The following is a 21,919-nucleotide window of genomic DNA, read 5'->3' on the forward strand; positions in this document are numbered from 1 at the left end:
AAGATTTAAAATGGCAAAATAGATGAGGCATCATGCATCCCTCTGGGACTAGTTTACTCCTGGAGAAATTACAGAGAGAAAAAACTGCAGTAATTGAAAATACCATGTTTCATCTTCTACTCAATGTCCTCCAAACAAGAGAATCATATTCTATACCCATCTGATTTTCATGGCTGTGTGGATTTTGGCAGAGGTAATACGTGGTTGTCACTAAGGGTTACAGGATTTATAGTTTGAATTGGCAATCAAATAAAAAGTACTTGCCATTTTGTTCACTTAAGGATGATTTTCCATTCTCTTTGACAAGGAGAGCAAGACAACTTCTCATGACTGAAAGCAACAGAGGCTACAATTTAGAGTCATCTTTGAGCTTGAATAAAGAGTGGAAGAAGTTTGTGTTCTTTACCTCACATTTTTCTTCATAGGTGCAAGTGGTGAGTTTTGCCACAGAACACAACTGGGATTCCTTAGACTTTTATGATGGTGCTGACAACAATGCTCCAAGGCTTGGAAGTTATTCAGGTGACTGAAAAGATTTTTCAGTAAATAATACACAGATTCAACTCTTTACTGTAAACACACAGCTGTTTCTATGTGTGTAAGCATGCTTGAGCATGGTATGTGTGTTTGTTTCCCCTACAATTAGCAATTAGGTAATATTATCTCTGTTTAATCAGTCATTGCTTAGCAGATTTTCATAAACCTGTATCTTTTAAAATGTTAGAAATGAAATAACACTCAGAGGCTTCCAAACTAGACCTCTCTAAATGTTTTTCTCACAATTTCTCACTTTTTCTTGGGTTTTTGTTTTTTTTTTTTTTTTCATTATACTAAATACATGTGTATGCTAAGAGATCAGAGGCAATGATATTGTCTTGTCTTATGCTGAAACACAAATAAATAGTCCATCACATTTCTAAGAACAGTCCTGCATTGTATTTTCAGAGCTGCTTGATACATGTGACTGTTATGTTTAGAATCATTTTGGTGACAGGATTTGCTCTGGCTTTTAAAAAGACCCTAGTGAATATTTCTCCTTTTGTGGGTAAAAGCAAATAATATAAATTTATATTACCCTTTCCTTGTCTGTCGTTCATGTCTCTGATATTGCAGTGCACTGAAAATGTAATAAAACTTTTATAGGGACAGGTATTTGATAGCATCTATGATGACAGAATATTGTAGAACTGGTTATGTGACCTATCTCCTGCTTTCATTCTCTCCCCCCCTCTCCTACTTTCTCTTTTTCTCTTCTTAACCCTGTTTATACACACACACACACACACACACACACACACACACACACACACACATACAAACAAACACACCCTTATGTCTGCTTTTATTTCACTTTCTCTGCATTTAAATAATATTTTTAATTCTCTTTTCAGGAACAACCATACCTCCACTTCTAAACAGCACATCAAACAACCTGTACCTCAATTTTCAGTCTGATATCAGTGTTTCAGCTGCTGGATTTCACCTTGAGTATACAGGTAATTCAGAAATATTCAATTAATAAAGAGCACTTGCAGGTTCCAGAATCAGTTCTATCTGAACTCTAAAACAGAGAAATATTTAGTCCTATTGCACATAATGTGCTACATACTGTAACCTCAAAGTCATTAGAAAACCCTAATTTAAATCCAAGTGACCAAATTCAGGCCTGAAAAGTGTACTATAAGGACTGTGAAATTTAGTTTGTCTTGCTTTATCCTCAAGTTGCTTTTGCTCTCTGGAAAACTTTTCTGACCTACAGCAGAGAGAAATAAATGCAGATATCCTTGTGTGACAATCCTAATTCATTATGTCCATTGCAGCCCTGGTCTCTTCCTACAGATGCCACCCCTGCAGCTCCACACCCCACCACTCCTTCCAAAATCTACAAATTATGCTCGATGCAATTACACATGTATTTTAGAGTATGTTTGTGTAGGACACAAATACTAGTCACCCTTGGCAAAGAGTAGAGAAAGAATAGTCTAAAACTAGCAGTTGTGCATCTCTACTGAGAAATGCCTGCAGGTTGGTGAGAACACTGAATTATTTCAAATGGTTTTTATTGTTGCTGAGTACCTCACCAGTGGAAAAGGCTGTAATTATAAACATGCTTTCTGTCTGAATGACTTTGTCTCAGATGACTGACAGGAATCCTGGCAATCACCAGCTGTGAGGTTCCCTCTGCTTATATTGGTTCTGGTGTCTGATCTGCATAATTGTGTCTCTGTTATTTCTTGTCAGTTTTACCATATGCAAATCCCATGCTCTGGTTGTCTGATTAGCCAGTTGGAGAACACAGCCTTGCAAAATTACTGCCTGATCGCTTGTCTATAACTAAACATTAATTATAGGTAGAATTATTCTGCCATTTCCTTGAGATGGAGATAGTCTCTCAGCTGCTTACAACTTTAGATGAGAAAAAAATGTCAGGAAGTCATGAAAATGAAATAAAATGAGACTGAATCCAGTGAAAGTGAAAATGGACTTTCAAAACCTTTGTATTCCCACATGTCCAAATAATATGTGTAATATACTGCCTGCATACAACCTCCACCTTTAAAAAAAGACTTGCTTTACACTATTTAAGTTATTGGCCCATATCAAGAATCAAATATGTGTATGGATTTATACAGGGATGTGTGTGTGAATCTGCACAAAAATAATGTTTTCTGTGTGAGTGTATAAACCCAAAGTATATGTTGAAAATTTGTGATTCAGCAAATAGTACTGATGTCTCTCAGTAGATATCCAATTAACCAATAGCTCAGTGAAATATGCTGTTTTACAAGATAAATGATTAATTAACTTTTCTTGTTCAATTGATAGAGATATGTGATTAAAACATCATACAGTCTGTGGTGATTTAACCCAGACAGCAACTAAGCACCATAAAGCTGCTTGTTCACTTCCCTCTCCCTGCTCCCAAGTAGGATGGAAAACAGATTTGGAAAAAACAGTTTAATGGAACAGAAAATGAAGGGAAAATACTAATAATATATAAATAAACAAAATAATAACAATCAAATTCAAATATACAAAACAAATGATGCACAATGCAGTTATTCACCACCCACTGATACTCAGCCAGTTCACAAGCAGCAGTCCCCAGCCAGCTTTTCCCCTTAGTTTATATGCTGAGCATGGTGCCATATGGTATGGAATTTGTTCAGTTGGGGTCAGCTGTCCTGAAACCTTATAGTTAATTGCTTAGTGTGGATTTCAAGTGCTAGGAACCAGCTGTTTCACTCCTTGAATCCATGACTCTTACTCCTCCACTATTCTCTAAGAAAGATATAGTCTCTATAACCTGTGAAAGTTTTATGATTTTTTTTTTTTCCATCTGTCATTCAATTGTTTTTCAAGAAGAGACTATGGAAAATTCTGTACTGGGCTGAATCAAATTTGATATGGGAGTTTAAATCTAAGGGACAACACTTTGTTGTCGTTGCTAGGAAGGAAGACAAGAGAAACTGTACCTTGTGTATCTTTTGCTTTTTTGTCTCTTGCATTTTTCTACAACTAAGAGGATGTTTTCTTGCAATTCCAGAACTCACAAAACTGCTGTATTTGTGAGGAAATTTCTACAGAAAGAAAGAGGTGCAGAATTGCTCTCTTCACTTGTCTTGGTCATATCTGACTCTCAGGCAGCAGTTCTTGCTCTAAAAGCTGTGATTATGTTTATAAAGACAGCTAGAAGATGGAAAGTAAGGGCCAGATTTTAATGTCAGTGTTTCATAAATTTGTTTCATTAAATTGGAGCACATGCTGGCCATGGACATCATGAAGAGTCAGTTAAATTAAAGTCCTGGTATTTGAAGTATTGGTGCATGGTTCTCATGCAAAATCACATCAAAATTAAAGATTTATATGAAGCATTTTTCAAACGAGCTTGTCATAAAGATTGTTTTAGTTCAATTTGTAGTGCATCTTGCAAGTCTATTTCACCAGTTCTAGGAGACACAAGTCTGAGGGGAAGTGCACCCCACTTGCCAAAATGATTACTTTTTCATTTCAGCCATAGATTTCTCTAAGAAGGTTTCATTCTGTTTAATTTCCAACCTCTCTTTTCATCCCTCATGAAGTTTTTTTGTCCTGTCTACTAGGGATTATTTTTCAGCTTCTAAAAATCCAAATGCTAATATAAAAGTGAAAGAAAACAGAAGGAACTTTATTTGCTGAAGAAATATTTTAACACCAAGTAAATGATGCTTTGACATAAAGAATTAGGTGTTCATTTGTGAAACTGAATAGTGTTCTTATATATGTTTTTTCTATAATATTTTTACTTCTCTGTTGAATCCATAAATTGTTGTTTTATCCATAATAATATTTTTTTTGTATTACATTGGATATCTTAAATACAAAAATATATTTCATTGAAAATACATTATATCACCTGAACTTTGCCAACAAGGAATGCCACAGAATGGTTTGTTAAACACTTCTGTAATGTTTATATGTTTTATACCACTATAAAATTTTTGATTTATTACCCATTTTCTCTAACTAATGTTTTGTATTATTAAAAATTTCATTGGTAGGTTTTTATGTTGAGCATAACAGGAGCTGCTGGAGACAAGACATAGCATCAAGTAGCTTATTTTTCTTTAGATACAGTTCTTGTCTGAAAAGCAGAAAATAATGAAAGTATGTTTTCATTGAATGCATATGTTAAAACCTCTTTTTCTTGCCATTGGATAGGAAAGTTCAAGAATCTAACACATTTTACCATGAGAGTAGTATAATGTAGTTCAAGAAGCTATTCATGCTCCACAAATAATGAAGAGACTGTGGTTTATTAATACATTTATGAGTACATTTATGACCTGAATAAATTTCATGACACTTCAGAGACACAAATTCTGAATTAGTCCTTGGCTGAGAAGATGGCAAAATTTGTTTCAGTTTCTTGAAAGATATTTTAGATGTTCAGACTGAATTTTTTTTCGAAATATTATTTTATTAATTGAAGTGAGAGAAAATAGGATGAATACCTGTGAATGTGGTTTGGGCTGCTAAGGTAGCCTGAGAAAGGCACCTAGGTGAACTCATTTCATTTTTCATGGCCTGAGTATTCATGTAGGTTATGCATTTCAACTGAAGGTTCAGTAACTGGAAACTGAAACCTGCTAATTCTTTGTTTGACTGTTCAAAACAGATTATAAGCAATCATCTGTGCAAGCCAAGCACACTTGTTATTTTGCATTTGTACTTTGTACATTGACTGGATTGCAGTCTAGATGTCTGAAATATAAAAAGTCTGTCTAGGTCCATCAGTCATTTTCAAAATGGGTTCTTTGCTCTTCTCTAGTTTGAGAACAGAAGATAGAATTTGAAAGCTAAAAATATTCATTAGCTCTCTTCTTTCATATTGTATAAAAAAGCACAATTTTAACACTTCAAATGGTAGTTTTTACTTAGTGAGAATCTTACATGAAGTGATGAGTTACTGTAGTAGGTTTTAAAACATGCAGATTTTGATAATGTTCTGAGGTAGTAGGTGGCCATAATTGGATCCCATAATGCTTCTCTATTATCCCGTGTACTAATGCCTAGTTGTGTAATAGTCCTGACTTCACAACTTGAGTTTAATTCTTACAATAGACAAAGAAAGCAACTTAGTTGATTACACTTTCTTACATTCCTGGATCTTCCTGGGTAGATGCAATAAAAAAAATTCTTTGTCTTTTTGATGATTATGAAAAAAAGCACATGATCACTTGGCAAACTATTCTGTTGCAATCAGAAATTCAAAATATTACTGTTATAGCTCTATAGATGCTTCTTGAAACATAACAGATTAGACAAAAATTGATGCAAGCATTTATTTTGTGTGTGTATGTGTGTGTAAATGAATGAAGGATTTGAGTCAGACCTGTGGAGGATGGAATGAAGGAGGGCACTTCTAAAGGAAAGCACTTTGCAACGTTTCCCTGTGTTTTGCAGCTGGCGAAGCGTTGGCCAGCCTCCCCTGGAACACATGCTGGTAAAGAATAGTGGAGGTGCTCCTAGTCTGAATTATGAAGGCTGTAATTAGGAGTGATTTAGAAATTAATGAGTCTGTGCCAGGAGATAGTGGAATTTTAGAAATGAGAGTGCAAGTTAGGAAGTGTTTGTTGCCACACTGATCCTTTTCCTTTACTCAGAAAAGAAGAATTTTTTCTCCTTATACACAGTTGTTCCAAAATAATGCTACTTGTCCACTGGCAACTGCTGATTCCCAAAAGCACCCTAAAGCTTATCAACACAGCATACCTATGTGCATTGTACACAGTGCTATCCAAATTTAAAAACCAATTTTTTGTTCATTAGAATAACTAAACTTCTCTATTTTTCTCAGCTATAGGTTTGGACTCTTGTCCTGAACCACAGACCCCAAGTAATGGGATCAAAATTGGAGACAGATACATGGTTGGAGATGTGGTGTCTTTCCAGTGTGACCAGGGTTATTCTCTTCAGGTAAGTCAAGTTTCCTATTTTCAAATGGTGCCTTTTAGTTCTTTAACATGGTTATGTTTGAGACTGTCAGTGCAAAATGGATGCTGAGCTCTTCAGGAATTGTGTACACACAAGTTTACAGTGCTGTTTGCTTTTCTACCAGATAGTAAATTAAGAACTATCCAAATATTCCATCAGAAATGTATGGCTCAGTGCTTCTTCTGCATTAGTGATTATAGGTGGAAGATAATACTGATGGTATCTTTGATAATTATAGCTGAACCATGAACTGCCACCAAAATTAAGTCAAAATAACTTGATGAACAATTAACAGTAGTTCTCTATGAGCAGAAGTAAAAAGAAAGTAAGTAAAGAGGGGGACCAAGAATAAACAAAGAGAACTTTTCTTAGTAAATCAGACAGTGTCTGTTGTTTTCTTTCAACAATTTCTTGGGGCTTTTCTTCCAAAATGTTTATCAATTAGGGGTGTATTTGGTGCCAAATAAATTTGCAATGTCCTTGCACTAGCAAAAGGTATATCCAGGGGAAATGCAGTGATTGTAAATCATCAGTAGGAACCTGTCTGCCTATAGGAAAAAAGTGGAAAGTATTTTCAAAAACTTGTGCAGTTTTGCTATAGAATCAGATCCAAAACTGAGCATTGTTTTTACTTGAGACTCCTCAGAGTCTGCAGATTCTACAGTCTTCCATTTACCTAGCTCCTTGCGAGCCAAAAGGACAGAAAATTGTCACATTTACCTAAGCACTGCAAAAAGAAAAGTCTTAAAAGGAGAAAATAATTTCTATATAACAGCACATGATTAACTGCTAATAGAGTTATGTATTCTTTTGAAGCAAAATATCAAAATATGCCAGAATGTGCAAAATGCCATTAATATCAGTCTCATCTATAACATGTGTTGATGGCATACTAACTAAATGAAGTTTAAAAAATGCTAATAATTTCAAATATTTATTTTACAAAATTCTCTAAAAACCTAGATACTGGTTTTATACGTGCTGCATCAAAAAAAGAAATTGAATTCTATTATTTGATTAAAAAAAAAAAAAAAGCCTAGGCTGCATGTAGTGCTAGAACAAAATAGTCTTGTCTGGCTACAGATTTCCACTGCTGTTTGGATTTGGGACCTGTATCCCAACTTCCCCTTCAAAATAGAATTCCTAGTCATGCCTGCAGATTTTTAATGTTTCAAGAATCGATGAAATGCATGTTCAGTGATTGCAAGTATGAGAATGACTATTGAAGTTTTCTTCTTATACTGCCTGGTTTTAATCAGCCACTCTCAGAAACAGCCTGAGAAATACTTTTCTTCTTTGTTTCTCACCCTAAATACAAGTGTGGGTGAACAGATAGGCCACAGTAAATGGCTGAAGTATAGAAAATATAAAATATAGAAAATAAAGAGTTTAGGAGCATAGACTGTGAGAATACACATGTAAAGTTTCTTCCCTCCATATGGTTTTTCTCACTTATGCAGTTTGACTAGATGGTTTTGGGAGATATCCCAAGTACAGTTTGTCTTAAGATTTTCCATTTTTGCTTGCTTTCTCTGGAAGACAACTAGAATTATGTGAGGCTGATGAACAACACAGAGGGTGTGTCTATGATGGATTTAAGATGTGAAGTCAGCACTTACATAATTTACATAATTTATATAGTATGTATAGTTTTATCATGTTCAACAAATGATGTAAATACATAATATGCAAACATTGCTTCAGTTAGACCCATGGTTTCCAGACCCTTGGTTTACACTGAAACATGCACAGAATTCAGCTGGGTTCTGTTATACTGTAAGAAATAATATTTATGGCATAGACACCATCATGAAATGAGATAACAGTCACTTCTGCTGTATTGAAGGCATGATACAATTTACAGTCAACTACGTCATTACTATGCCTTTTTGTTTTTGTGTATTTTGATGATATTTTAAATTATACATTATTTTTGTTGAAACACTAATGTGCTGTGTACTGTATATTTTTGATATGAATTAGCAAACATTGTGTCATTTTAGGGACATTCACATATCACTTGTATGCCTGGACCAGTAAGAAGATGGAATTATCCCATTCCAATATGTTTAGGTATGTTCATCATACATGATTTTGCTTAAATATGCCAGAATGAGAAAACCAGAAAACTCAAAAATAGTGCACATGTAGAGGAAAGAATTGGGAGAACTGGAGAAACTTCATTAAATGAGAAAATGGTCAAATTAAATTAGAGATTTTCAAAGGCTCCTCCACTTACGTTGGCAAGTCTTTTCCGAAATGTCCAAGCAGTAAAAGAAATGCACATTGTCCCTTTCAACCCAAGCTGTTCTATGATATGATTCCATGTGTTCTAGTCAGATATACCATCAATTCATTGATGACATCAATTCAGGAATGACACCTCCAGAGACCCTTGCAACATAGCTAATTTATTTAGGAGTCATTTCCCAGAAGAGTAATGGCAATTGTAGAAGATACTAAAAAAGAAATAACATTACATTTTCATCTCTAATGAGCTCATCATAAGCATGTCTACCCAATTTCAGAAGATACATTATTTTTCAAGTTAAATTATACACATGTCCATATTACTATTGGAAAAAGGACTGAAAACCTTCAGAAACCAAAATGAGACCTCTGAAGTGCATTTAAATATACTCTTTTTATATGATGAATAAATGTGAGGAATGTAAAACTCCTAGTTGTAATCTCTTTCACTACTTAGAAATACATTTTTGTTTGTGTTCTCTAACACTAAAATTTATCAGGGTTTGTAATCTTCAATGTATGGAAAGCAGGATGCTGCAGATCTCATTAAAGACTTTTTTGCTTTGTTTTTCTTCAGCTAATATATATCCTCTTGAGCTGCCTCTCATAATCCTGTTCTTAATCCTGTGGGGTGTTAAAAATCTCCTGTGAGTTACTGAGCTCCCTCAGCTTAGAATTTATAAATATTCAACAAGGTTGAGATATTTGTAAGAATTTTTTTCAGGAGTTAGTCTTCAGTTTTTGTCGTTATGCATTAACATATGGTTAGAAAGCCTGATATTATAATTGTATTGCTCTTGGTAAATTCTGTGATGCTGTGCTGAAATTTTAGAGGGTTTTTTTTTTCTTATATTTTTCCCTTTGCAAGTAATGGTTTTTACTTGTGTTTCAAATGCTGTAGCAAATTTTATTTGGACAAAACTGCTAAACAAAATGCTATTTATCATAATTGCCATCTTTAAATGTAATATGAATGTCTAAGTAATTTTATTTACTGATGTTGTGCCTGAAAACAAAAATGAAATTAAGATATGAATTTAGCTTTATTTCTGGAAGAATGTGTACGCGTACTTTTCTAAATTTTTTTAAAATTTTATCTCATTTTTAGAACAACAGGATAAAAATTCAGTTTTTAAAAGACCTCTTGAAACACTTTGTATTTTTGTAATACTTTGTCCTATATTATTCAGATGCCCCTTTACAAACATGCACAGTTGTCCCAGTGCTGCTGTAAGCTGAGTGTGCTGCTTGCCTGTCACAAGGACAGTTCTTGCAGAGAGATTGCAGAGTAAACACTGGGACAATGATGCTGGTGGAAGCACAAGTCTTGTGAGGAGCAGCTGAGGGAGCTGGGGCTGTTTAGGCTGGAGATAAAGAGGTTCAGGGGGACATTATCCCTCTCTACAACTGCCTGAAAGGAGGCTGGAGCCAGGTGGGGTTGGGCTCTTCTCCCAGGCAACAGTGACAGGGTGAGAGGACAGAGTCTCAAGATACACCTGGGGAGCTTCAGGCTGGACATCAGGAAGAATCTCTTTATGGGAAGAGTAGTCGGGAATTTCAGATCATTTCTTCACAGAATGAGCTGCCCAGGGGTATGGTGGAGTCAGCATCCCTGGGTGCTCAGGAAGTGGCTGGATGTGGAGTTTAGTGCCATGGTCTAGTTGGCAAGGTAGTGACTGGTCACAGGCTGGGCTCATGATATTGGAGGTCTTTTCCAACCTAAATGATTCTGCTATTCTGTAATCTGTTCTATTTTGAGTTCATGCATACCCCAAGTTGAAAAACACTCAATCCAGAGTTGATACAAATCTGCAAAGTACCTACTTGTAAATTGCTTTCTTACAGATATTTAGTGGTAAAGATATGTTTTTGTATTTGTTTAAATATATCCCTAGATATTATTATATTATTAATACCCTAAGGATCTTCAATATTATGGATTAATTTTTAGCTCATTTTATTCCTCTGAAAAATATTCTTGGGTTTTTGTTTGTTTGCTTTTTAGCACAATGTGGTGGTGGAATGTCAGACTTCAGTGGAGTGATTCTCAGTCCAGGGTTTCCTGGCAACTATCCTAGCAGTTTGGATTGCACATGGACAATAAAACTGCCTATTGGGTTTGGTATGTGTTGTTTTATGTATTAAAAATTGGGTTTTTCATGGGTGCGAAACACCGAATATAGATTTAAAAATATTGTTAATCCTAGCAAAAAAACAAAAATAATTGTGATTCATTTGAGGAAGTTAACAAAATCTTAAAAGAAAGATTTAAAATAGAAGAGCTACAAGGTTCTTTGTTCGTCATTTAATATATGCTAACAAACATTTTCTGATAAAGACAAATTTTTTAAATTATAATTCAGCACAATTTTCTAACTTTACAGGATTGATTTCTCTTTTTGTGAAGTCATAAACCCAATAAAAACCCAAAAAACTATAATGAATGCTTTACACCAAGTCAGTTTAGAAGTTAAAGCTACATTTTAATTAATTATTTTATCATAAAGCTTCTCTCTTTATCCTAAGTGAAACTCACAACAGCATAGAAATATTCTTTTAAAGGTAATGTAGAAGCCTCCCACTTGATGCTGTCAAACTTCCCACTCCAAGTAGAATTGTCAGGAACACTGAATCAAGCCCACAACTGGTGGAGCCATCTCACTGGGACTGCTGCTCACTTAGTCAATCCCCAGCCTGCAGCAGATAAGGATATTGGACTCCAGGTGTAGGATTTTGCACCTCTCTTTGTGCAAACCTTCAAGAAGCATTTATTTACTCAGTCCTTAAGGTTTTTTAGTGTTCTTCAGACAAAAATTGTGCCATTTTAGTATATCATCCACAAGCCCTAGTTTGGTATCCCCCACACACTTGTTCAGGATGCATTCTCATTTTCCAAGTCTCTTCTGAAGACATAAATCAGGGTAAGCTTCCATAGCAACCCACAGAATATTGTGCTTGTTACTGGCTGCCAACCATTGAATGGCTGATTATCACCCTTGGAGCCTCAAAGTTATGTTAATTTTCACCGACTTCCTTTCCATTCATTGAGCTCGTGTATGTTCACCTTTCAGATGAGAATGTTATAGACTGAGTCAAAAGCCACAGCAGAGTGAAAGTATAATATATACACTTTTCTCCCTTTGTCAGTTTAATAATAGAAGGATATAATGGTTGATTAACTGTTATTTTCTGTTAGAAAATCCATGTTGACTGCTCCTAAATGTCTTTTTGTCTTTTATATGTTTGGAAATTGCTTCCAAATGAGCAAGTTCCATAATTTCAAGAACTGAAGAGAACCTGTAGTTGCCATTTCCCAGGTTCTTTTTGTTGTCTTAAAGGTGAATATATATTCAGATTTTTTCAAGGACCTAGAACTTCTCTTATTTCACCATGATTTTGTACACATATTATTAGCATTTTAATTACATTGGCCAACCTCTTGAGCAACTTTGGGTGGATCCTGTGTATATTTTATTGTAAAATCATTATTCAAAGCTAGCCAGTAGAGTTATCCTATCCAAATTTTTATCATGTGACACTTTTTAAGTAGCTGGTGCACTAGGATTTTCTTTCTTTATATGCTAGTTAAATGGTGTGCTGGTTTTCTTTACTTGACAATATAGAATTTCTGAGTCTTCCAGAGTGAGTGTGACATCCCAAATAGCATTCTTTTCTGCATATTTTCAGATTCTTTCCCTCCTCTTTTTAAAATAAAATCTATGGTATTTTTGATTGGAAACCCTGTGAGCCTGCTTCACTTACAATTTAAATGAAAGCCAATTGTTCTACATGGATTGTTTATATTGAAAAATATTAAATATTCTGTAACATTGACTTAACCAAATCTATCTGGAAGAAATACATTATATTAGAATAGCGATTTCTATAGAGAACTCAATTTGTTTGTTTGCATTTTGTTCAAAACAAACAGACAAGGTTACAGTCAATAAGTTTTTTTTTGTCTTAACATTTTATAGAAATAACATTGACACTTTAAATCTGTCACTACCTGAATTTTTAGATAGCCTGATGGGACAATTTGTAGTGCTTAATAATGAGTCATAATGCTGTCTAGAATCACAAAATAGACTTCTGCTTGTAAGGCTATAAAAAAAAAAAATAAAAAAAAATGGCAGTAGTAGGTGCATTATTCCTGTATCAAGTCCGCAGAAGAAAAGGATATTCAGAGTGATAAGGGAACAGGATATTTTGATAGATGATTCCAAAGACATTTGATAATAAAGAAGAAATAATAAAAATCTGGAATATTGGTTAAATTTCAAATGTAATAAAATGGCATGTTCAACTGCATCCAGAACCTGCTGTCATTTTATCCCAAGTGCACTGTCATCTGCCTCTTCCCTCACATTACTGCTGTCGTGTCTCTCTTCCTGTACTGACACCTTACTCTGTTTTCTTTGCTTGCATTCTGCTAGACTTATGTGTCCAATAATTCTAATTTAACTCTTCAGACTGCTATTTGCACTCTAAATTATTAGCATACTGTTTAGTTTGACTTCCATTAGGCATGAGATTCAACTACAGATGTTTTGGAAACAGTTTCTCAGATAAGTATGTGTAGCCACCAAAATCAATAGTTCTGAACTGCTTTGTAATAACTGAAGTTTATTCACTGGATTTATGAACTCTTTTCCAGTTCATGTACAGGAAAATGAAATGCTTCACTTTCTATAAGAAAACTAAAGCTGCAAAGATTGAAACATGCTTTATATATTTTTTTTTTACATTTTTAAGTGAGATACATTTGAAACTAAATCAAATATTAAAATAAAATTTCACTGTTAAAAAAGAAAAAAAAAGATATTTGAAGGAGTGATGGCTAAAACTGGTTTTAGTGATGCTGTGACTGCTCTAGTGGAGGCACTTATGTCCAACTCTTCAGTGTAGTAAATAGAAAAACTGAAAACCCCCGTCATGGGAAATTTTTATACACTTTTACTTGTTTAACTCTTTTTAGGAAGACTTTCTACCAATTAGAAGTTATTATAAGACCATAAGCTTCTCCACCGTATATTATCTAATGGTGTAATGTTTTACCAATGACACTGTGTTTATTTGCATATATAAATATATTAACTACTCTTTCAAGCAGGGTGTCCAAGCTGTAAAAAGGCATAGAAAAAAAATCATTCTAAAAGGATGAAGTCTCAGACAAATAGAGGCAGGTGCTACTAGCAGAGCAAGGGATGAATCTTTTGAAGATGGTTCAGAAACCTGAAGATAAAGACAGTGCGATACAGAGAGCAGGATGGTTTGCAAAAATGTGTTTCTACTTTTGTATCAAAGAAAGTTGGTGAAAGAGGAATAAACTGACAGCAAGGTCATGTGAGCTGGCAGTTACTAATGGCAGCTTAAATTTGGACAAGTATATGGTTCACAGGATCAAATGCAAAGCCAAAATATCATGATAGCGAAAGAGCAAAGATTGAATCTTTATTCTCTGTGTAAGAAATATTTGGAAGGCTGACAAAGTCAAAGAATGACACTTAAAAGAAAAAGCTTTCTTATCACTTATAGACTGTCTTCAGATAAAGCAAGACAGAAATTATCAGGGTAACAGTAATTTAATTATGCACCTAACTTGCATATAAAATGTTTCATGCTTCAAAAAATAATTCATAAGCTTTACATGGTATCTGGGGGGAAAGTTCTAAAAGACAGTGAGAAACACTACCATGTTACAGTTCAGGAGTTACAAAACTATTCATGACTTTCAATAATTTATCTGACAGTATATCTTTTACTTTCAGTTTTATATGAAATTGTGTTGATTGTCTTTGCCAGAAACACCAGTAGGTCTCAATAATCTTTCTAATGAAACTACTGCATTAGCATGCCATAGTTGCAATAGATCCAGCCAAAATATAGATTTTGCTTTGTTTTAAGCTATACAAAAATATGCCATAAGCAGGAAAATGTCTAAGAGCCCTATAACTGCTCAATGCATAGAATTTTCTTCTCATGCCACATAATTTTGTAATACATCACCTGGTTAGGAGAGATAACTTGCTAATGGATAGTAAGCTGCCTTCCTATTCCTTACTGAACCAGATGATCAGAAATTTCTGTCACCAAAGCCATCATATACCAGTGTGTATGCAGCACTCATGTATTCCCCATGTACTCTGCTTTCACAAGTCCTTGGTGCACCAGCAGATAGCCTGATACCCTGAGCTGGACCTGAGGCCTTTCTGCTCACCACCTAGTCCAATTTAAAGTTTGCTGGCAGATATTAGATGTGCAGCTCCACACACATCAGGACTGGGAAATATAGAGACACTTGCCAAGCAGCACATGGATTTCCTCATGGTTATTTTCTGCAATTATCAGTGTAAGATGTACACACTTTATTTTCCTTCCTGGTTTTGATACTAATGGTGTTTATTTACTGACAATATTTTTCAGGTGTCCATTTGCAATTTTTGAATTTCTCAACGGAGACCATACATGATTACTTAGAAGTTAGGAGTGGATCTACAGAAACTAGCACTGTTATTGGGAGACTCAGTGGCCCTCAGCTGCCAGCCTCTCTGTTCAGCACAACTCATGAAACCAGCTTATACTTTCACAGTGATTACTCACAGAACAAACAAGGATTTCATATTGTATATCAAGGTGAGATTTGGACATTCTTATGAGAGAACAAGGTGGCCATTAAAGATTTTTTGGGGGTTTTGGGGTTTCCTAAAAATAAATATGAAAGATTTTATGTGTTTCATTCCTAAGCTTTAAACATTGAGATAAAACAGAAGAATGAAGAACGTTAAGATGAAAAAAGCAAATTAATTGCATATTTTCTTTAAAATCAAGTCAAATGTCAGCAAACAGATAATTGCCAATATCTGAAGCTGACTGACATATTAATTTACACTGCATGCCTTTACAAAAGAAACATCTCTATTCAATGTCTGGAAACATACTGGAATTTTAATTTTGTGTAATGGGTTCTGGAAGCTATAGATCTAAATACTGTTTTGTATTACTGGATTGATGTAGGTTTGTGTAAATTAATGCCAACCCAAAAATCTCCAAATCCATTTCATTTCCTAGCTCACCATTTCCCTGAAGGTTTTTGTTCTTTTGTACCCAAGTAGGTCATGTTGAGCTGGTGAAGATCACGAGATCATGGTTCTATTTATAGAATTGCATTTTCATTTAAAAGGGATTAGATCACCACTGTTCATGAAAAAAGGTCAAATGTGTATTTTAAAGTAGATCTGTTTTCATTGTATGAATAACACCTAAGAGTGATTTAAAGAGCTTTTACTTTAGAGCAGTCTCCTATTCCTCTTTTAATAATAACAAGTCCAAATTGATATGAACTCTGTGTAACATTCTGGAAGTGAGCCACTGTGAAAAGAATTAGCTTTTAAAGAAAAAGTCAATTTGTGGCCTAAACTGAAAAGGACAGTAAAAACACAAGACCATATACTATTAATAGTAACAATAATAATTTGTGAGATGCTGTCATTTGTCAAAACACTGGAAAGTTTTAACCACATAAGACAAAAGTGATTATGTCAAACATATACAACATGATATTATTCTTATACTTCAGACTGTACACAGCTTACTTGTTTTCACATTGGTAATAAGAAGACAGTGCTTCAAATCTTCTTGAAACACATCACCAAGATGTATGAGAAAGCTTGTTTTCAAATTTTACTTGTTCACTTTAAAGTCTTTGATATTCCAGTTCTTTATAGAGCCTTTTAATTCTTCTGGGAATAAAACAAAAAAAATGTGTAGACATCTTTATTTCTCCCTCTCCTTAAACATAAGAATGTAAAACCTGATAATTCCTATTGGATCAGAAAAGCACTTCATCTATCTCAGTATAGTATCTTCAAATAGCAAAAAGAAATCCTATTCATTGGCACAGAAGCATAATTGTTTTACTGTACTTCTCCAGGTGAAAAATCAATTATTTGATCATCACCATCATATAACTTTGGTCCCCAAAATATGGGCTGTCCATGACTTTAAATTTTATTCTACTTAAAAACTCTTATTTTTGAGATAATCAGAATTTTTATTTTACTGATTTTTCCACCATTACTGTTATTTATTTCAGCATATCAGCTACAAAGCTGTCCTGATCCTCGACCATTTCGTAATGGTTTTGTTATTGGAAATGACTTTACTGTGGGACAGACTATTTCATTTGAGTGTTTTCCTGGCTACACGTTGATTGGAAATTCAGCTCTGACTTGTCTTCATGGCATCAGCCGCAATTGGAATCATCCTCTCCCCAGATGTGAAGGTATGTTCCCAGCTGACCTATAAACCCTTCATCATTTGAAAGTCTTCCTAAGGCTGTTAGCTGAAGGCATTTCAGCTTTTTGGTTAATAGAGGGCCTGTATTTTTAGTGTGGTCTTTGCAAAGGAAGGACTCAATTTTGCACATTAAAATTTTAGCAGAGGAGCTGAAATGTTTCGTAATATAAAATCTCTGAAAATTTATCTGAGATAATAAGTTTACTTCTGGGAGGTTAGGCTTAAAGTCTGGAATGTGGAGACCCATACTGCTTTTAATCTAGGTGAGGCAATGCAGTAAAAACTCTGGACTAAATTCTAAAAAAGGGTTCAAAAATTGAATTTGCCAATTCTGGCCACTTACGTTCTTTCTTATCAGTTAGAAAGAAATGTTAAAGGTGGTCTAGAGTGAAATGTCTTCCAGCCAGTGCTCTGTGAACTTGTTTGTAAATATGCTTCTTCTGAATGGGATTTTTTTGAAATTGCATTTTTTTAACCTTTTATATTTGTTTCTTTCACTTGTGCTTCAAATAAACAAGCAGATTCAAGAAACTGTGACTTGCACACAGCTTTAATTTTAAGGAGACAAAATGACTGTGATGATTCTGTAGAAGTGTTTATCTCTTCCCTAGCTATGCTGAAAGGAACCTGATGGAAGCAGCAGGCCAAAGAAGGTCACTTCTCCACTTAAGAACTTAGCTTCCCTCGATATTGAATGGTAAAAGTCAGCACTGAGAATGGAATCCCCACTATCACGTAGGAGAGAAATGCTCAAATAAAAACCCCCAACAACAACACAACAACACCCCACTCCCTAAAAAACTCCAAAGCAAAATGCAACCATCAGAATAGAAAATAAAAAACTCCTCTGTTTTCTGGATTTTTTTTCATTATATTTTGCATCACATATCCAAATTTAGGTACTTAAATGAGAAGACTCATTATACAAAATTCCTGCTGGAGTCAGTGAGCCTTAGGAATTTCTGGGGGATGTGGTAGCTAAATTAGGACCTACCTGGTACTGAAATCAGAAGGGGAAACCTTATCATATGAAAGAGAGATGACACCTACACTGTCTTTTTTTTTTTTTTTTAAAGGGGAAAAAGTTAATTCATTACAATTAAGTTTCGCCACACTTTTTCTGGATCCTGTGGCATAGTAATGCCATCATAGTTCATGTCTCAACTGTTAAACACTTAGCTTTTCCTTTTAGTTACTACTAGCTGTATTTTCTGTGCCTAACATTCAAAACATTTTATTGAATGGAGTGGTTCTGTTTCTTTGAATTACCTTACTGGAAACAATAATTTAATTAGTAAATTCTAAGATGTCCAAACCATGTTGTTTCTCTGAGTATCAATCTTGGTCAAGTTCCTGAATAGTGGCTGAATGTTCTTTGTTTCTACTTAATTTGATATGAATAATGAAGATACAAAAAATCCACCAACTCGAAAATAGAGATCTCAGATGCATGTTTGCTGCATGATTACAGACTGTCCACATTACTCAGCTCCTGGACAAGTTTCTTATTATACATGAGAGTTTGTGCAGATACTTCAGGTGGTATTTTTAGTAAAGGACTTGTGACATTTTTTTATGCTATAGATATTTTTGAGTTTTGTTTTTTTGTTTTTTTATTCTTTATTGTTGCAGAAAAAGGATAAGGATTTATCTTCCAGTTCTGCTTGGTTTGATTTGAGATAAAGGCTTTGTGTTCAAAAGCATTAAAATGAAGTTGGCTTTTTTGTGTATACCTAGTACCAGAAATACACAGCATGTCTTAAATTTGTATTTGCTTTAATGTGAGACAAGATATTATTGTAAGACAAGATATACCGAGGCTTGTTTAATTCCTCAGGCTTCTTCAAACAGACAATCTGAATTAAATATGACTAAACTTGCTTTCTGTTTTTTTTTTTTTTTCTGTTCAGTTTTGTTCTCTTCTTGCATCCCTATGCACCTAATATTCCTCTGACCAGTGCTCAGCATCATCTGACACTCTCTCACTCTTCTAAACTCATCTCCTGTGCTTTAATCTCTTTGGATTCTGTTCCCTATCCTTTTCCAAGAAATCTTGTTGCAGTCATCAGACCATATCTTCACTCCACTAAGACCTGGCTGCAAAACCATTTCTGTCTGTACTGCTCCAACCCCCTTGAGCCTTTAAGTTTAAAGCTGAAGAAAAGCCGTGCCCAAGCTGTTGAGTCTGAATGGCTGAAATATCACTGTGGAGGTCTCCTTGCAGTTCAGCACCACAGTGTATAAACATAAACCATAACACATGCTTTAGCTAAATACAAATAATGCACAATTCCTATGTGTCAAACCTTGTATTTCCCACAAGCTGCTCTGGTTAGAGATTTTTAAACATATTTTAGAAACTCTATCTTGCCATATATATTTTGCACATTGCAGAGTGAAGTGAGCAAAATAAATGTATGCAAAATAAGGCAAGTTATACAGTTTTAAGCTTCTTTCACTTTTCCAAAACTAGGCTTGTGTAACATTTCTCTTCTTTAAGAACTGAGTTGTGTCTTATTCAACATACATCTTAAATCTGTATGGAGAAAATCATCTAATTTGGACTAATAGTTTTCCAGAAATACATAAGGTATGAAAGTCCAGAATCTGTATGGTCACTCTTGCACTGTATGATGTCTAAAATTAGTACTCTAGTACTCTTCAGCATGAATTACAGAGAGGATTCCTATTTTGTCTACCAGAATTTATATCCAGAAATTCAAAATTACTATTCAAACTGTTGGATGCAATATATTAATTTTGAAGTTCCCCTCTAATCTTTTCCCATCCCTCAACCTTTTATGTGCATTCTTCCATGTGTTAATTTTGGTTGGCTATCTTCTTGTGACCACACATAAAAACAGTGAATGTGATTGTTGTTAATTTATAGCTGGAATTTACAATTATATGTATATAAATTTCTTTAATTCCACTTCTGATAGTATTTGTGACATCAGAATTTTTTTTTTTTTTTTTACTTTTATATTTGACCAATACTGTCGAAATAGACTTCTGATTCTGCACACAGCTGAATAAAATCTGTTTTCTTTGCACAGGAACAGTCATATGCAATGAAGTTATAGTGTACCAAATGGGTTCAAAACTAGGGCTTTAATATAGACTAAGTAGAATGCAAAAAGCATTTTCTGTCTATTTTTAAAAAAGTGTCTTTTTTTTATAGCTTTGTGTGGAGGAAACATAACTGCAATGAATGGCACCATATACTCTCCAGGATACCCTGATGAGTATCCAAACTTTCAAGACTGCTTCTGGCTTGTAAGAGTACCACCTGGGAATGGAATCTACATCAATTTCACAGTTCTCCAAACAGAGCCAATATATGATTTCATAACTGTCTGGTAAGAAAACACTTTTGATATGTATTTAATCTTCATGTGACAGTCTGTAACCAAATATGAATTTAAAAGAATATATTTGTGATCTTCCCCTTCAAACTGGTGTTGACTCTAGGAGAAGTGACTGAGTTGCACCAGTCCATGTTTTCCAATGGACTAGTCTCTCTAGATAATATTGGACAAGAAATCAAAAACAATAATAGTGTTTGTCAGTTTGTATGCTATAACAGCTCATCAAGAGAAATAATACTTAAGGAAGCACCAATAAGGAGTTTCAGATGTATATATTAGCTTTTAGAAAAGTGGGACAATATTTCATTCATGTCTTCCAAGCTGGCATCTTTTATTCTTAAAAGTACATAAAACAAGACTCTCTATTTGTATTTGGCTATGACAAAAAGCACTGAGCTAACAACAACTGTAAAGAAATTATATTCTCTCTCTACTTGAATCCATGTCTGTCATGGCTCTGCATGATGACCCTCAGCAGAATCCTATCACATTAATCCCTCCACCACACATTTGAGTACATGCAATGTCTTTAGTCCTCATTTGTCCTCATTTGTATTATATACATGATTACTATTTAACTATGAAGCTTATACCACTTCTGGGATACTATTCATTTATAGCACAAATCAAAAATTTTATAGCAGTTTCCAATGCAAAAAAAAAAACCCATTTAATTCACAATTCAAATGTTTCAAAGCTTATTGACTTGCTACAATTTCCCTGCTAAAACAGAAGAAAACAGAAGTGAAAGGGTCAATGTGCCATAATTTGGACAAACATATTACTACAAAATTATATTAAAAAAAAAAATCTATATTTTTATTTTGAAATTATTTTCTTTTAAAATATATTATGCTAATAACTATTCATAAAATATCTTTACATTTAAACTTCTATTCCTTAATATTTGACAATCTGAAGGGAAGCAAGGATGAATATTAAATACTCTTGTATCATGATGCTCTCCTATGTACAGTTCCACTGTTGTTAAGTACTAACTTTGATTTCATTTTCCTATTGAAATGTGTATTTCATTTTTCTGTAAGGTAGCAATTATCTTACCAGCATTATACTATTGTCTAAATAATAATAAATAGTATGAAATAATATCAATACATTCATATGAAGAAGGATTCAAGAAATTAATCAGCTGCAGATCAGTTTTGTTTAAAGCTACCATTAATTATATTAATACTTACTAGAGTCAAAAAGACATGACCATTTATGTAAAATTCATGGCACAGCAATCAATTGATTGAGAAAACTCTGAATCACTCATAAAAATAATCTTTAAATCAATTCTTATCTATCCATACATACTGTAAACTATAAATGATAGCATTAAAACAATTATGTGGGGAAAGCTAGGTTAAAAAATGCTGACATTAGAGCATATCTAAAAGTAACTTAGAATAGCATTGCAAATAAAAAGTGCATTTATTAATGTCAATATGCAGTTTTCAAGGGGAATCTTGTATTCAGTAGTCTATAAACATTTTGAGTTTATTTTTGCTAAAGCAAATATT

General features: G+C 34.2%; 1 protein-coding gene across 3 annotated transcripts in view; it reads left to right on the plus strand.

Moving 5' to 3' along the window:
• CSMD3 (CUB and Sushi multiple domains 3) overlaps positions 1-21,919 on the plus strand; it is a 578,246-nt gene that overhangs the window by 470,796 nt on the left and 85,531 nt on the right. For all 3 annotated transcript variants that reach the window (XM_056483904.1, XM_056483905.1, XM_056483906.1), the window contains 8 exons: positions 426-522; positions 1,392-1,496; positions 6,341-6,459; positions 8,481-8,550; positions 10,733-10,849; positions 15,154-15,363; positions 16,823-17,011; positions 20,207-20,384. In XM_056483904.1, the coding sequence (XP_056339879.1) occupies positions 426-522; positions 1,392-1,496; positions 6,341-6,459; positions 8,481-8,550; positions 10,733-10,849; positions 15,154-15,363; positions 16,823-17,011; positions 20,207-20,384 (1,085 nt within the window). The remainder of the gene's footprint in view (positions 1-425; positions 523-1,391; positions 1,497-6,340; positions 6,460-8,480; positions 8,551-10,732; positions 10,850-15,153; positions 15,364-16,822; positions 17,012-20,206; positions 20,385-21,919) is intronic.

Source organism: Oenanthe melanoleuca, chromosome 2 (genome assembly GCF_029582105.1).
Source record: "Oenanthe melanoleuca isolate GR-GAL-2019-014 chromosome 2, OMel1.0, whole genome shotgun sequence".
In the NCBI taxonomy this organism is placed as follows: Eukaryota; Metazoa; Chordata; class Aves; order Passeriformes; family Muscicapidae; genus Oenanthe; species Oenanthe melanoleuca.